Source organism: Peromyscus eremicus, chromosome 19 (assembly GCF_949786415.1).
Source record: "Peromyscus eremicus chromosome 19, PerEre_H2_v1, whole genome shotgun sequence".
In the NCBI taxonomy this organism is placed as follows: Eukaryota; Metazoa; Chordata; class Mammalia; order Rodentia; family Cricetidae; genus Peromyscus; species Peromyscus eremicus.
In genome coordinates this window covers 21,396,149-21,412,018 of record NC_081435.1, presented here as the reverse complement: position 1 = coordinate 21,412,018, position 15,870 = coordinate 21,396,149, and the positions used below count along the sequence as shown (strand labels likewise).

Sequence of the window (15,870 nt, the reverse complement as noted above, 5' to 3'; positions counted from 1 at the left end):
TCTGTGGACATGGCATGTCACCACACCACAGCAGTAGTGTCGTGCACAAGATCGAGTGAGTCAACATTCCAGCGTGGATGAGGGAGGGGCCGATGAGGAGCCCTCCTCGCTGAAGAGCAGTTGGCAGTTGATGGCTGCCAGGGAAGGAGTCATTTACCTATCTGCACTCAAGCAGGGGTGCTAAGTGAACCCAATGGGCTGTAAAAGAAGAGGAGGCATTAAGGTGGGAGGGAGATGTGTTGTAGGGTTCTGGGGAGAGCTGGGGGCTGACATGATCAAGAGACATTATAAAAATGCATTAACTAGTCACAGTAAAAAATTTAAATATTAAAAAAAATGAAGTGGAGAGCAACTGACAAAACACCCAGTGTTAATCTCCCCACCACCCACCCGCACGCACGCACGCACGCACGCACGCATCTGTATGTATACAGAGAGAAAGGCAGTAGGAGAGAACCACATACAAAATAAACTTACCAAAAGAACTATAAGACTTGGACTGTGAAAACTATGAAACACTGTTGAAAAAGATTTTGTAAGACCCATTAAACAGACATCCACATTCACAAGGACTTAATATCATTAGGACAGCAATACTCTGCAGATTTATCTATGGATTTAATGTAATTCATATTAAAAAGGTGTGTTTTGCAGAAATTGACAATCTGATTCTAAATTGTATTTAAATTTAAATCAGAACAACCAAAACAGGCCTGAAAAGCTGAAAGCCAGGCTTCATTTCCAAACCTATCTCCTGGGGAAATGTCCTAGTCTGCCTTCCTGTTGCTTTAATAAACACTAACCAAAAGTGATCTGGGGAGGAAAGGGTTTATTTGGCTTACGGGTTACAATCTGTCATCAAGGGAAGCCGAGGCAGGAACTCAAAGGAGGAGCTTGAAGCAGAAACCAAAGCAGAGACCATGGAGACATGCGGCTTACCGGCTCTGTGGTGATATATTGTGTACTCCAATATATTGTGTACCCTAATAAACTTATCTGGGGATCAGAGGACAGAGCCAGCCATTAGACTAGACATAGAGGGCACACAGTGATGGCACACACCCTTAATCCTATCACTCGGGAGACAGAGATCAGTCTGGATCTCTGTAAGTTCAAGGCCATACTAGAAACAGAGCCAGGCATGGTGGCACTTGAGATCTCAGGCCTTTGCTACCAGTATTTGGGAAGCACACACACTTTTAATCCCAGCACTAGGAAGGAAGGAAGATGGCAGGGCACAGAAAGGTATATAAGGCATGAGTAAACAGGAAGTCTTGCTCTGGAGGCTGAGGAATTGGTAAGGTGAGGTTGGCTGTGGCTTGTTCTGTTTCTCTGATCTTTCAGCTTTCACTCCAATATCTGGCTCTGGGTTTTGTTTTTTTTAATTAATAAGACCATTTAGCAATCTGTGTTACACAGCTTGCTCCCTATCACTCGCTCACTTTCTTTCTTATACAATCCAGGACCATCTGCCCAGAGTGGCACCACTCAGTGGGCTGGGCCTTCCCACATCAACCGTTAATCAAGACAATCCCTGGTAGACATGCCCACAGGCCAATCTGAAGGAGGCAATTCTTTTTTTTTTTTTTTCTTTATTTCAGGGCTAAGGACCGAACCCAGGGCCTTGTGCTTGCTAGGCAAGCGCTCTACCACTGAGCTAAATCTCCAACCCCGGCAATTCTTAAATTGAAGTTCCTCTTCCCAGATAACTTTAACTGACTTCACATTGATTTAAAAAAAAAAAAAAAAAAAAAAAAACAGCACACTTTGATAATCAAGAAGTATAGTATTAGCATAAAAATAGACACCTCTATTGGTGGAAGAGGATCAAGAGTAAAAATAAACCTGGAGATCCACAGTCAGCTCCTTTTGGAAAAAGGAACCAACACAATTTTAATAAAGGAAGAATACCCTATGTAAGTGGTACAACTGAATATCCACACACAAGAATAAAACAGGACATTACCCCATCCACTACAGTAAATAACTCCAGATCTTAGAGTGCGGCCCAGTGGTAGAGCACTTATCTAACATGTCCAATGCCTTGGGTTCAACATCCAGCACTGAGAAAAATTAACTCATAATAGATCAAAAGACCAACTAATAGATAAGAATATAAAACCCTTAAACGTTAAGAATGTGAGCTCAAGTTAGGCAACGAGAGAAAGCAGCCTGGGGAGCTGACTCGGTAGACAGCACCTGCCACGCAGCAGGAGGACCTGTTTGATCCTCAGAACTTATATTAAATAGCTGGGCATGGCAGTGCATGCTTACAACCCCAAGGCTGGGCTCAGGACAGAGGCAGGTGAGTCCCTAGGGCTCTCCAGCCTAGTGAGCTCCAGGTTCAGTGAGAGATCTGTCAGAACAGTAAAGGTGGAGTGGCTGAGGAAAGACACCCGGCACCAACTTCACACCACACCAACACACACACACACACACACACACACACACACACACACACACACACACACACGATGGCATTAAAACAGGACAGCAATCACAGGGAGGTGAGAACTCCTGCAGCCCTGGCATGTGGCAGCTTCTGCATCCCTCAGTATCTGGCAGCAGTGAGCAGGAGCAGCACAGGCAGAAAGAACAGCAAACAGCAGCCCCTGGTGTTGACACTCCACAGGCCTTGGGTCTCAGGGTCTGTTAGTTCCTGTCCCCATGGCTGTGACAAACACCTAACAAAAACAAGTTAAGGAAGGGGTTTACTTTGTCTCCCAGTTCAAGGGAACAGTCAGTCATGGTGGCGGGCCAGGAGACAGCTGTTCACTTTGCAGCTGCAGTCAGAAGTAGAGGCCGAGCAATGCTGGGTGCCCAGCGTTTTCCTTTGTATTAGAATACAAAAAATACTAGTCCAGGATCCCAGCCCATCTGACGGCGCCACATGTTTGGAGTGGGTCTTCCCACCTCAGTTCTCCTAATCTAGAAACTTCTTCATAGACAAGCCCATGGGTGTGTCTCCTTGGTGATTTTAGTTTTGCTTGTGAGCCTAGCCTTTAACAGCTGAGCCATCTCTCCAGCCCTCCTAGGTGATTTTAGATCCTCTCAAATTCATGATCAATACTAAGCATGCAGTGGTTGTAGTGTCAACTTGCCTCAAATTATATTCACCCCCAAGTGTGGCACATCTGGTATGGGCCTGGATCTAACAGGGGGTGTGGCTGGCGACAGAGGATCACTCACCTTTTGCTGGCTTGACCTCCTCTCCTGCCACCAGCCTTCTTTACCCAGCTGCTGCCGATTCCTTTGCCGGCACGAGAACCAGGGCTTCCAGGCTTCCATCCCTAAGAACCAGCAGCTCTCCAGGACTCTTCCATATTTTTGGCTCAAGACTGGGTTCTGAGGCACTGAGCCTCGTGGACCAACCAGTTCGCAGACTCTCAGGTGAGAAATATTAAAACCTCTCAGGTTGTTAACATTTCAAAGTAAGCTAGCTTAGTAAATTTCCATCAGTTCTGGTCCTCTAGAGAGCCCTGACTTATACAGAGCTTAAATTCCACTTTTTTGTTTGTTTGTTTGTTTTGGTTTTTTTTCAGACAGGGTTGTGTGTGTAGTTTTGGTGCCTGTCCTGGATCTCATTCTGTAGACCAATCTGGCCTCGAACTCACAGAGATCCCCTGGCTCTGCCTCCTGAGTGCTGGGATTAAAGGTATGCGCCACTGCCGCCCAGCCCAAATTCCACTTTTTTAATAATACAAAAAGGAAAGCCCTAACATGAAACTATGAGACAAGGAACCTCCAAAGATGCCATTGAGTCCGTTTCCTGTTGGCTGTTTACTGCTGGGCATGAGGTCTACCCTTAAGAGGAGTTTGTTTCCCCAGAAATACTCCTTTGGAGAAAACTACATTTTCATTTGCAAGTGGCTATCAGTTGGAGATTGCCTCTGGGTGAGGATGGGAACATGAGTCCACTTCTCCTTACAGCTCCAGGGCCCTCCAAATTCCACTCTTTAATTTATCCAGTAGAACAAAGACAAACGTGTCTTAAGTGGTATACTTTTTATATACAGGAATGATCCACTCTCAGCAAGTCTGAAACAAACAAACAAACAAACAAACAAACAAACAAACACAGTCTTTCTGTCCTCTTTAAAGCCTGGGCGCACCTCATGAAGGCGGAGTTGAACCCTAATGCTGACTGTTTTTCAGCACAGTCAGGCCACAGGTATTGCATTTAGATCAACACTAGCAAAGTACATAGACTTGGAGAGGAACTATCACACTGAGAAGTCTCTTTCCTTCAACCCTAATCTAGGCAGCCAGCTTCAACGAGTAACATGGTGGGCATCACTTCCTAAAGCGTTTGAAAAGTGGGTGCACGTGCTTGGTGGAAGCCTTGCTTCGGGAGGAGTGGTATTCCATGTACACAGTGTCATCTGCCCCAGACATAGAACTCATGGTGCCGAAGCGTCGGGATGCCTGGAGGGGAGAGGAAGAAGCCAGGCTGAGGTTAATCTCCAAAGGAAGGACCCTCTTACAACATTAACATTCATAATCAAATTCTGTAGTGTGTGTGTATGTGTGTGTGTGTGTGTGTGTGTGTGTGTGTGTGTGTGTTTACACACATGTCGTGGTGCTAGCAATTGAACCCAGTGCACTGTGCATGCTAGGCAAGTACTCTACCACCAAGCTGAACCCCCAGGCATTGTTTTTAAAATAACACTCTCTGGGCTGGTGAGTTGGATAAACACATTTGCAGTGCAAACAGGGCAACTTGAGTTTGATCCCCAGAACCTATAAAGAGGCACAAGGAGAGAAAAGACTCCAAAAGTTGTCCTCTGACTTCCATAAATGTGTCCCCTACACATACAAACACACACACACTTGTGCATGCAGATACACATAATAAATTTTAAAATATCCTTCTGACCACTTTCTGTGTCTTAGGCACTGGGTATATACTACCTTCCCTGACCCTCACAATTATAATCTTAACCTACAGAGCAGGAAACTGAGGCCCAAGAGCTTCACTTGGGCCAGCTCCAGCTCATACGAAAAATGGGACTAGAACACTGCCGGCACTCTGATGTGACAGAATACTACAATGCCTCCCTTAATGACAACTGCTCAACAGAACCTATTCTTTCCTTTCTTTGTGGTTCTGAGGCCAAAAATCAGGGCCCGACACTACACACGCCAGGCAGACATTTTGTTACCAAGCAACATCCTTAGTCCCTGCACAGAATCTTAAGAGTTAGGATGGACTGGGGCTGGAGAGAGAGTTCAGCAGTTAAGAGCACTGGCTGCTCTTTCAGACTAGGGTTTGAATCCCAGCACCCACTGGAAGCTCACAACTGTCTGTAACTCCTGTTCCAAGGGATCTGATGCCTTCTTCTGGCCTCCGTGGGCACCAGGCACACATGTGGTATACAAACTCACATGCAGGCAAATATCCATACACATAAAATAAATAATTAAAAAGAAAGGTAGGGTGGGAGTCCCTTAAAATCTCCTAAGACTTGATGCAAGGATTTGAACCAATGGGAAAGCCAGGAAATCCTGGCTTGACTCAGCTCCAAAGCCATGGACAAGTTTTGAGCGTCTGTAAAATGGGGATGACCAAATCTGCTCCAAAGATGGAGCATCAACAGAGCTCTCTCACTAAGGTGGAAAGCATGGTGAGCCAGCTAACCCCAAACAAACAGACACAGCATTTATTAGCTCTTTGGGCCCCAATATTACCAGCTTGTCATATGAACAGACAGGATCCCAGTTACTGTTATAGTAATCCCCTCTGTCTGGTGATATATTTACAAGGCACCCACATTAAAAAATAATGGGGGTGTTTCTGTAGAATTTTCAGTTTCCCCCCAATCCTACTTGCTCACAGGTTTGTGTATGTATGTATGTGTGTGTGTGCATGTGTGCATATGCGAGCACATCACATATGTACACATGTGCCTACGTATAGTGGGCGTCCTACAGAAAGACCCCTCTCTCTTCACTCACCTGGCTGGATCTAGAGCCAAACTCCCCAGCCACCACCTCTTCCTCTGCATCCAGATCAGTGGCTGCCAGGACCTTCTGCAGGAGCTGCTGCTGCTCCTCTTTGGTGGAGAATGCCAGCTCTTCCTCCTCCATGCCAGCTAGCTTTGTGATCACCTACAAAAGCAATGGCAGACACAGGCTCTTCTCACCTCCAAATCCCCACTGCACCCGCTCCTGGGCACCTCTTCCCACCTCCACTGGTCCAACCAGAGCTTCACTACTGGTTCAAGACAGAGACTAGGGCACTCCCGATGGGCACATCAGAAGAGGAGTCTTTGTGTTATAAAACAATCCTTGTATTTTCCCATCCTGCACCAGGAGGGAAGGAAAACATGGAAAGGACACCCAAGGACACTCCACCCCATGACCTGGCATCCTGGGCTTCCAGCAAGAAGTACTTTATTCATATAAGATGTCAAGAATTCATTGACCAGGGGCTAGAGAAGGCTCAGTAGACAAGACCACTGGCTGCTCTTCCAGAGGACCTGGATTCAGTCCCCAGAACTCACATCGTGGCTCACAACCATCTATAACTCCATTCCAGGGAACCCCAAACCCTCTCTGGTCTTTGTGGGCACTAGGCATACATGTGGTACACAGACACACATGCAAGCAAAACCTTCATAGTGAAAATTTAAAAATAATTGACCAGGTTTTTCTCTCAGGAGCAAAATGTCCTAGTCTCATGATAAAATACCCTGACCAAAAGTAATTTTAGGGGAGGATGGGTTTGTCTGACTTACACTTCCAGGCTACAGTCCATTACTGAGGGAAGTCGAGGCAGCACTCACGGTAGGAACCTAAAGGCTGGCCTACTTGCATTAACTCTGACCAAAGAACTCACTTCACAGCTAAAGAAGTGTGGCAGGACTGCTCTGCTGAAGGCTAGTAATGGAACTATCACCCATGCTTAAAGAGACCAGTGAAAATATATTTGAATGGTGGCTGCTTCTGTCCTATTTTAAGAGCACACAGACACATACACTAAGCAGATATTGGCTCTTCCTTCCTTCCTTCCTTCCTTCCTTTGTTCCTTTGTTCCTTTCTTCCTTCCTTCCTTTCTTCCTCCCTTCCTTCTTTCCTTCCTTCCTTCCTTCCTTCCTTTCTTTCCTTCTTTCTCATGTAATGTATCATGAACTGAGATAACAGCAGTGGTTAAAGAGCTGTAAATCTGTATCATCACAGTTGTCATGAATCACTGAAAAAAACTCAGCATTTCTAAAGGGACTGCTGTCTCAAAAAAACAAAACAAAACAAAAAAACAATAAAAACAAAAACAAAATAAAAACCCACTCTCTGTGTGTGTGTGTGTGTGTGTGTGTGTGTGTGTGTGTGTGTGTGTGTGGTCATACACGGACAGCTGATCGTTCTAGGTGGAGTTACTCCTCTGGAACTTAAGCATGGCATAAGGAGGTGGGATTGGGTGTCAAGCTGACACAGGGTGGACCCGTTATGGCTAGTCTTGGTTGTCAACTTGCCTAGATCTGGATCATCTAAAAGGCAAGCTGCTGGGCACTCCAGGGAAGGACTCTCTTGACCTAAGATTCTGTGAATCTGGAAGACCTACACTACACCCAGACAACCCGGCACCTGCCGGTGGCAGCTCAGATCAAAGGGCATGCGAAAGGGAAACTGCTTTTGGCCCTCACTCTCACTGGCAAGGTCACCTACCCTGTTTCTGCAGTCAGTATTAAATAACCTATGCAGGACTCCAGCACAGACTGCAAACCAGCACTTCCCAGGAATCCTGCAGGCCATGCAGGCCATGCTGAGACTGCTGAGACACCCAGCCTCGTCTCCAGCGTGAGGCCGTCATGACTGGACTACCCAGACCACACTGAGCAAACTACTCTAATGAGTGTCCTTCTGGTAAACACATTTATTACATCGGCTCCGTTCATTTATAGACCTCTAACACAGGAACCCACGTATAGTTCTTTTACAATCAGGAACCTCGAACTTGGCATCCTCTGCTTCTAAAACTATTCATTCCTCCCTCAGAACAGAACCTCGGATCAGGCCCCTCCAGCTAAGGAACACATCTCCAAGCCACCTGGAGGGCCACCCCAAGAAGAACCTCAGGATTCAGACTCTCAGTGACTACAGAGCTTCGGCACCTCAGAACTGCCAGGCTGGCAGTGTTACCCCAGCAGTTTACAGAGACAAAAGAGCATGCGGCCTGCCTGAGTGCTGCCCTAGGCTGGTGCCCCGACCTTTGTCAGAGCCTAACCAGAGGTAAACAAATACATACCTTAAAGCTGTAACCTTGATCCACTAAGAATCTCTGTCGCTTGGTAGAATAAGCCATTTCCTGTGTGTCCTGGGACACCAGTGAGTAGAAAAAGGCATTGTACTCCTCTGCGACCATCCCTACAGGAAAAGGTGAGAAAAGGCAAGGAAAATCCACACTAGTCACCGAAACACCAGGGTCCCAACCAGAAACACGCACTGCAGTGAGCAAGCTCCTCATCCTGTGTGTAACACACACACCCCCGACTGCATGGGACTGCATCAACATTAACACTCCGTCTGCTCTGAAGAGCACGATCAAGTGAGCTCAGAGCAGGGACCTTGTCCTAGCATGTCAAAAAGGGCTTGGGTCTGGTCCCCAGCATCACAAACATAAATAGAACAAACTTAAAAAGAAACAAAGAGGACGAGCAGGATGGTTACGTAGATGCCAAGCCTGGTGATCTGAGTCTGATCCTGGGAATCTGTTAAGACACCATGAAAAGGCTGCAGTGATGGTCTACAAAGGAAAGCAAACAGGTAAGCTCCTCTTAGGAATAAGGTTTGGAGCCGGGCGATGGTGGCACACGCCTTTAATCCCAGCACTGGGGAGGCAGAGCCAGGCGGATCTCTGTGAATTGGAGGTCAGCCTGGGCTACAGAGTGAGATCCAGGACAGGCTCCAAAGCTACACAGAGAAACCCTGTCTCGAAAAAAAAAAAAAAAAAAAAAAAAAAAAAAAAAAAAAAAAAAAAAGAAAAGAAAAGAAAGAAAAAGGAATAAGGTTTGGTATAATGAGAGCCTCAAGGCCATGACTGAGTGTCAAGGTATGCAGGGACCATGGAGTTGGCTTGGCCTAGCTGCCTTGAGAGGCATGTATCTAGGTTTTTCAGGTTAGAGTCCATGACTCCTGGGACACAGTGTGCCTTCCATTTCCTGAGAGACCACACAGTCCTTCAGGCAGTGAAGCGTTCAGGCCGCCTTGTGTTTCTCTGTATGTTCCCTTATTAGTCAACGAAGCCTGGAAACTTGACAGGACAATTGGTCTTAGACATTAATCTTGTGTACCCTGTACGGCTCGCAAACGGCACTGTATCCTGCCTGGCAACTACAACTGTATTGATCCCGGCAACTGGCGCTGTATTCTGTTTCTGATAAAGGTATAGACAGTCTGACTGCTCTCAATAAAATGCGATGCTTAGTGGTGCTGTGGCCCCTCCAACCGGGCCGTATCAGGTGACCTTGGAGTGGTAAGTAAGCATGGGCACTTACACAGGTGGAGGAAAGCATTCAGAGAGATACGCTACAGTACACAGTTACAGAAACAGGAGGCCTTAGAGGGAAGGAGAGGCCTTCTCCCTTACAGCTGGAGAAGAACTTCAGTGAGAGTGGGAATCAGAGATGGACAGCTGTCATGGAGGGGACAGCAGTGTGGAGGGAGGCCACAGGGGCCTCTTCAGAGAGCAGTGTTCATCTCCAGATTTTATTTCTGATTCAGTGTGCATGTTTGCGTGTCTCTGTGAGTGTATACCATGTGTGCGCACCTAAAGAGACTAGAAGAGGGTGTTAAGACCCAGTGAATTTGAAGTTACTGGTAAAAACTGCCATTCAAGCTGGGGATGCCTTAATCCCAGCACTCAGGAGGCAGAGGCAGGAGGATCTCTGAGTTTGAGGCCAGCCTGGTCTACAAAATGAGTACCAGGGCTGCTAGGGCTACACAGAGAAACTTTGTCTTGAAAAAAATCACACACACACACACACACACACACACACACACACACACACACACAGGCACGCACGCACGCACACACGCACGCACCATTCAAAGACCATGGAGAACATGGATCCCTGTGGCATGAGAAGTAATGAGGACTGTAGGCTCTAAGCTCTGCTTTGGGCCCTTCCCCTCAATGGCTCCCCAGCTCTGAAGCAAAGCACACTGTGGTTAGACACACCAGCAGCCACCCCCACTCCTCCTAACCTATGTGGTAAGAGGCCGTCGGCCAGCCTGTGGAAGCAGAGGAAAGGTGGCCTTACCTTTTTTGGCTCGGAGTACCCGCCCCAGTCTCTGGGCTTCCTGGCGTCTGGAGCCACCATGGGAGGAGATCTGAATGAGGACATTTGCTTCTGGCAGATCGAAGGATGTATCACCGACCTACAGAAACAAAGCAGCTATGAGTTTGGGAGTTTTTATGTAGGGAACAGTAAGAACAACAACCAAACTATCAACTAGTCCAGAATCTAAATTTTTAAATTTCTGTGGTTCTAGGGATGGAATCAGGGCTTCAGGCATGCTACGTATGCGCTCTCCTACTAAGCTACCTCCCTATTCATCCCTAGGTGGAGATAATAGAGGAAAATATCCCTTTTCTTCTTGTCACAGTCCTGCCACTGCAGGCAGTGGGGACACACTGGACCTCAGAATGACCCCAGAACCTAGGCACAACTCATCTCTCCTTGCTACAGAAATGGGTGTGTACAAAGCCCATCTTGCTTGACGACCAGGACACCTGCAGCAGCAGCACAGGTGGACGGTGCACGCAGGGAAGGGCACTGCCCCCAAGACCTCACTAGAGCCACTCCTCAGCTGGGGTCTCAGCCGCAAACCCAGTCGCGACCACCAGACTGTAAAGACTCAGGTCTTAAGACTTGAGCTCCAGCTTCACCTCACTCTAAATGCCGGCTTCTTAGGGCTATGGTGTCTGAGGTGACTCTGCAGGTGACGGTGCTTGCCTCCAGGCCCAAAGACCTAATCTCAATCCCCGAGACCCATGAAGTAAAAGGAAAGAACGAATTCCCGCAAGTTGTCCTCTGACCTCCACACATACAACATGGCACACTTGTGTCAGCCCTCTCCCAAACAAACAAACAAACAAACAAACAAATAAATGTAACTAAACAATTTTAAGGGTTTCTGAATGTTTAATCAAATGCATAATCTCTCACTACAGCCTTAGTTCCAAATGCACAACACACACTTCACCCTCGCAACACAAACAAACACTGCTTAAAATATCTCAATTTCACAGACAAACTTTTCTGCTCTTATATAATGGTTTAATTATGGAAAACAAAGACTTTTCCTAAAATCATTCCTAAGCATGTGAGTATTGAATTAGTATATCTTTGCATTATATTGTGTTAGAATGTTCAATTTTAAAACTGCTGCTTCAACAGTTAACTCTTGAGTTTCATTTTTTAAAAATCATTCAATAAATTTGGTCTTGAGCTTAGGATAGAATTTCCAACAATTTCTGGAATGGTCCCAAGCATACAACTATTATTTTGAATGATGTATTTATGTGAAACTGCATTCTCAGCATTGACAATTATGTAAAAAAAAAAATTCATCAATGCTGACAATGCTCTACGTATACAGTAGGATCCTCTATAGCCTGTGGTATCAGCTGAGATTTAATTCTTTAGTAAAAGCAGCAAACAAGTCCATGATCACACTGATGGGAGAATTCACTTCTATCTTTCACAAACATTCCACCTCCACAGCTGGTCCTTGCTGCTACAGAGACAGGTCCTTACGTGCTGTCAGTTTGTAAAGAGACTCACCAGGTACCCAGTGACAGAAGAGGAACAGGTTGTCAGACCCTGAACACAGGAGCCAGCTAACTGATACAATGGATACAGCTCCCTAGCCCTAGCAACTGTACCCGCCCACAACTCCCCGGAATCAGAGACAGCTCGGCTGTGGGCTTGTGCTGGAAACCTTCTTCCAGGACTCCCACTCTGCCTTGTGGGCTTCAGTTCTCCTCAGAGCTCCTGCCATGCTGCTGCTGTCTACTTAGGGAGGGAACTCTCCTAACAAACATCTAACTCAAAAGAACATCCACTTCAGCGCCCTGCTGAACCCCAAGCCCCAGACCTTTCACACACATAAAAATTTCTTGAAGGGATCATGAGTGAAAAAAGGTTAAAAAGATTTGTTTTAAACCACTGGGTCAGGCAGTGGTGGTATACTCCTTTAATCCCATCACTCCAGAGGTAGGCAGATCTCTGAGTTCAAGGCCAATTTGGTCTACAGAGTGAGTCTTGAACAGCCAGGGCTACAAAGAGAAACCCTGTCTCAAAAAACAAAATAAATCAATAAATAAACATATAAATAAATAAATAAAAATAAAGCTGGGCAGTGGTGGGACATATCTTTAATCCCAGTACTTGGGAGGCAAAGGCAAGCAGATCCTCGTGAGTTCGAGGACAGCCTAGTCTACAGAGTGAGTTCCAAGACAACCAGAGAAACACAGAGAAACCCTATCTTGAAAAAAACAGACAGACAGACAGGAAGGAAGGAAGGAAGGAAGGAAGGAAGGAAGGAAGGAAGGAAGGAAGGAAGGAAGGAAGGAAGAAAGAAAGAAAGAAAGAAAGAAAGAAAGAAAGAAAGACAGAAAGAAAACCAGAGCAGAATAAAATAAACAAACAGAAAAACAAAACAAAACCCACTGGGTCGTATGTTAGCAGTGATGCCATGCTGAAGCTTGGCCTACCAAGTCTATTGTGGCACTGGCCACCCACCATCAAGGCACATCAGGCACCAGGACAGAAGCTTCCCGAACACCAGCTCCAAAATGAAGCTTCATCCAAATACCTACTTTTTTCAGAGCAGGAAACCCACATTACTGCCTTCTATAAAGGAAATAAAATTTAAATTTCTACTTTCCAGGGAGAGGTGGGACAAACCTGAGGAGCAAAAAACCTTACAGATAACCTGCAAGGCACAAGAACTCTAAGTTACTTCTCACACTACCCAGACCTGCCATTCCCTAACCCTAACCCTGGGCCAGGAGTGTGAGCATGCACAGGAGGCCTTCAGCATATATGAATCATGTCTAGGAGCTCAGTGCACCTCCTAGGCCCCCAGGAGAGGGAGGCACTGCACCGCCAGCCTGCGACACGTACCTTGGAGATGAAGATGGTGTTGATTTTGGGGTTGTGCTTGAAGTTCTGGAGGATCTGCATTCTTTCTCCCTGGGATGTGGGCCCGTAGATATAAGGTCTAGAGAAGAGCAAGGAGTTTTAGAGACAACACAGAACCACACATGGGGATTAGAAACTACCTTTGCTACAAAGCACTGACTTCTCACCTGGGCCCACAAGGTAACTAAAGCAGGGTGCAAGCTTGACATCTTTGCCTGCATTGTGTGTCTGTGTCCTTTTCTTAGGGATGAATGCCTGCTTGACTCTGCAGAGACGTATGTGGTGGTTTGAATGAGAATGGCCCTGTAGGTGCACATGTTTGAATACTTGGTCCCCAGTTGGTGGAACTGTTTGGGAAGGATTGGGAAATGTGTCCTTGTCAAAGGAGGTATGTCACTAGGATGGGCTGTTAAGTTTCTGAAGACTCCTGTCATTCCCAGTGCTCTTTCTGCCTCCTACTGGATGGGAGCTCTCAGCTCCTCCTGCCGCCATGCCTTCTGCTCCGCCATCATGAATTCTAACTCTCTGAGTCATTATCCAAATTAAACACTCCTGTTTAGAAGTGGCCTTGGTCATGGCATCTTTTCACAGCAACAGAGCAGTAACTAAGACAACATGACAGCGGTTCAGGAATGTCTGCCTCTCGGACTTGTCTCATCCTAGTGAAAGATGAAGGCACACTTGTCCACCCTGAATGTGATGGGTTTTGGTCTATCTTATTATATTTAAATTTGTCCTGTTTGGTTATTCTCTCAGAAGCCTCTTCTTTCCCAATGAGAGACAGAAAGGGAGTGCATCTGGAGAGGAAGGGAGGTGGGGAGGGACTAGGAGAAGTAGAAGGAGGGGAAACTGTAATCAAAATACATTCTATGAGAAAATTAATTTCAATAAATGAAGAAAACCTCGAAACAAAAGGAACAAAAACGGTAACAAGAAAGGATGAAGTACAAGATGTCACTGTCCTATACTCAGTCACCTTGGATTTGAGAAGGACAGACAACTCCCTCCACACATCATATGAGGACAATGGTCTACACTGGGAAGACTATAGGTCCTATAGCCCTTGTCTCAATGCATAAAACTCTTAGGTTGATGGACTCGGGGCCACTGGACCCTACCTCCTGTTTCTCTTGTCAAAGCACACTGATGAAATAAACCTATGTCTGTTTTTCATCATTCCTTGCCTGTTAGGGCTGCTGAGGTCTGGCCTTTTGCCCTCAAAGTCCAGGTGCTAAAGCACATCTGAGGAGCCCTGCCATGTCATCATGAAGAGCCGTGACTGAATGCTGCAGACCTTTCTCTCTCACCAACACCGCCCCCCCCCCATCCTTCCCCCTGCAGTATAGGCCCAGGCTCACCACTCTTCACAATTCCTTCTCTTGTTTCTTTCTTTCTTTCTGGTTGGTTTGGTTGTGTTTTGTTTTGTTTTAAGATAGGGCTTCATAGGTACTACAGGCTGGCCTCAAACTCATGATTCTCTTGCCTGTCTTCTGGGTACCAAGATAACTTGTGAGCATCATGGGTCCTGGCACTTACTGTTTTTCAGCTTTGATTTTTCCTGCTTCAGTGTCTGTGGCTCTAGGCAGAGTCCACAGCAAGCAGAATCCTTGATTCACAAGGCAGTGGGGGAACAACCAGAAAACAGAGCCGCATCCTAACCACAGGCTGATAGCAGGCGAGGATGACCAACGCAGGCGCCCTTCCTTCAAGTGAGCAGGAAAGAGGAACCAGCCTAAGCGGCTTCTACTGGTCTCCTTAACACTTAGTTGAGCATCTCCTTTGTTTTCAGCTTCCACCAGAGGGCAAGGTAACCCTGCTGCCTACTTCCCACACAGATGGGAACCAGTCCTCTACGTTCTTTCTGATAACCCTGGTGGCCTGTTTCCGGGGCTTCTCAGTGACAGTAATGACTAGACAGGCACCAGGTACCCTGGACACGCCACGGCACTGGATACTAAAACAACGCAAAAGGCAGACTGCAGGTTCCCAATTTACACACTGCAACTGAAGATCAGGAGCCCAAGAGAAGCCGTCCAAAGCCTGGGCCCACAGCACCACTGCTTCTTCTGTTCCAGGTGGCTCTACCAATGTCGTGTGTCACACAGTGTGCCTGCAATCAAATTTCTCATTGTGGGAGGCTGGGCAGGACCTGGGACAGCTGCACATTCAGATAGGTGGTCTTTGGACAGCCCAGATGTGAGCTGCTGTCCCTGGCACTATGAGAATCCAGGACCCTGCATAACGCTATCATTTTCTGCATACCATGCTAGGAAAAATGTTGGGAAGCCACACTCATCAGAACAGGTTTTAGGGGTTCCTTTTTAAAGGCCTCTATCCATCTGGAAAATAACTCATACAGTTGCAGGCCCTTGGATTAGGAGGCTTCTCCCATACAGGAAGTGGAGCAGAAGGTACTAATCCTCCATGAAGGGAACCTCACATTTGGTGAACACAGATACCACCAGGCACAAGCATCCTCTGTGATAAGTGGTGCAGGTCAATGTGACCAAGAGGAAAGAGGTTCAGAGTGGCAAATCACCTTCCTGAGGTCAGACAGCTGGGAATTTGGTCTGTCAGACTCCAAAGATGATGGACCCTCCGCCCACTCCCACTGTCACACAGCCCATCACAGCGTCCTGCAAGGCACTGCAATGAAGATGGGAAAAGCAGACACCTGGAGATCCTCTGCCACACACCAGGGCTTCTACCACAAGCTAAGAAT

The 15,870-nt window shown here is 46.7% G+C and overlaps 1 protein-coding gene across 1 annotated transcript in view; it reads right to left on the bottom strand.

Annotated features, from left to right (window-relative positions):
- Positions 1-4,080: 4,080 nt before the first annotated feature.
- The window catches only part of Ercc3 (ERCC excision repair 3, TFIIH core complex helicase subunit), a 34,787-nt gene continuing 22,997 nt past the window's right edge, over positions 4,081-15,870 (bottom strand). Inside the window, exons 11-15 of the mRNA XM_059246368.1 lie at positions 13,131-13,227; positions 10,260-10,377; positions 8,246-8,364; positions 5,956-6,108; positions 4,081-4,425 (exon numbers count right to left, since the gene is read on the bottom strand). Of these exons, the coding sequence (XP_059102351.1) occupies positions 4,294-4,425; positions 5,956-6,108; positions 8,246-8,364; positions 10,260-10,377; positions 13,131-13,227 (619 nt within the window). The 3' untranslated portion in view covers positions 4,081-4,293. The remainder of the gene's footprint in view (positions 4,426-5,955; positions 6,109-8,245; positions 8,365-10,259; positions 10,378-13,130; positions 13,228-15,870) is intronic.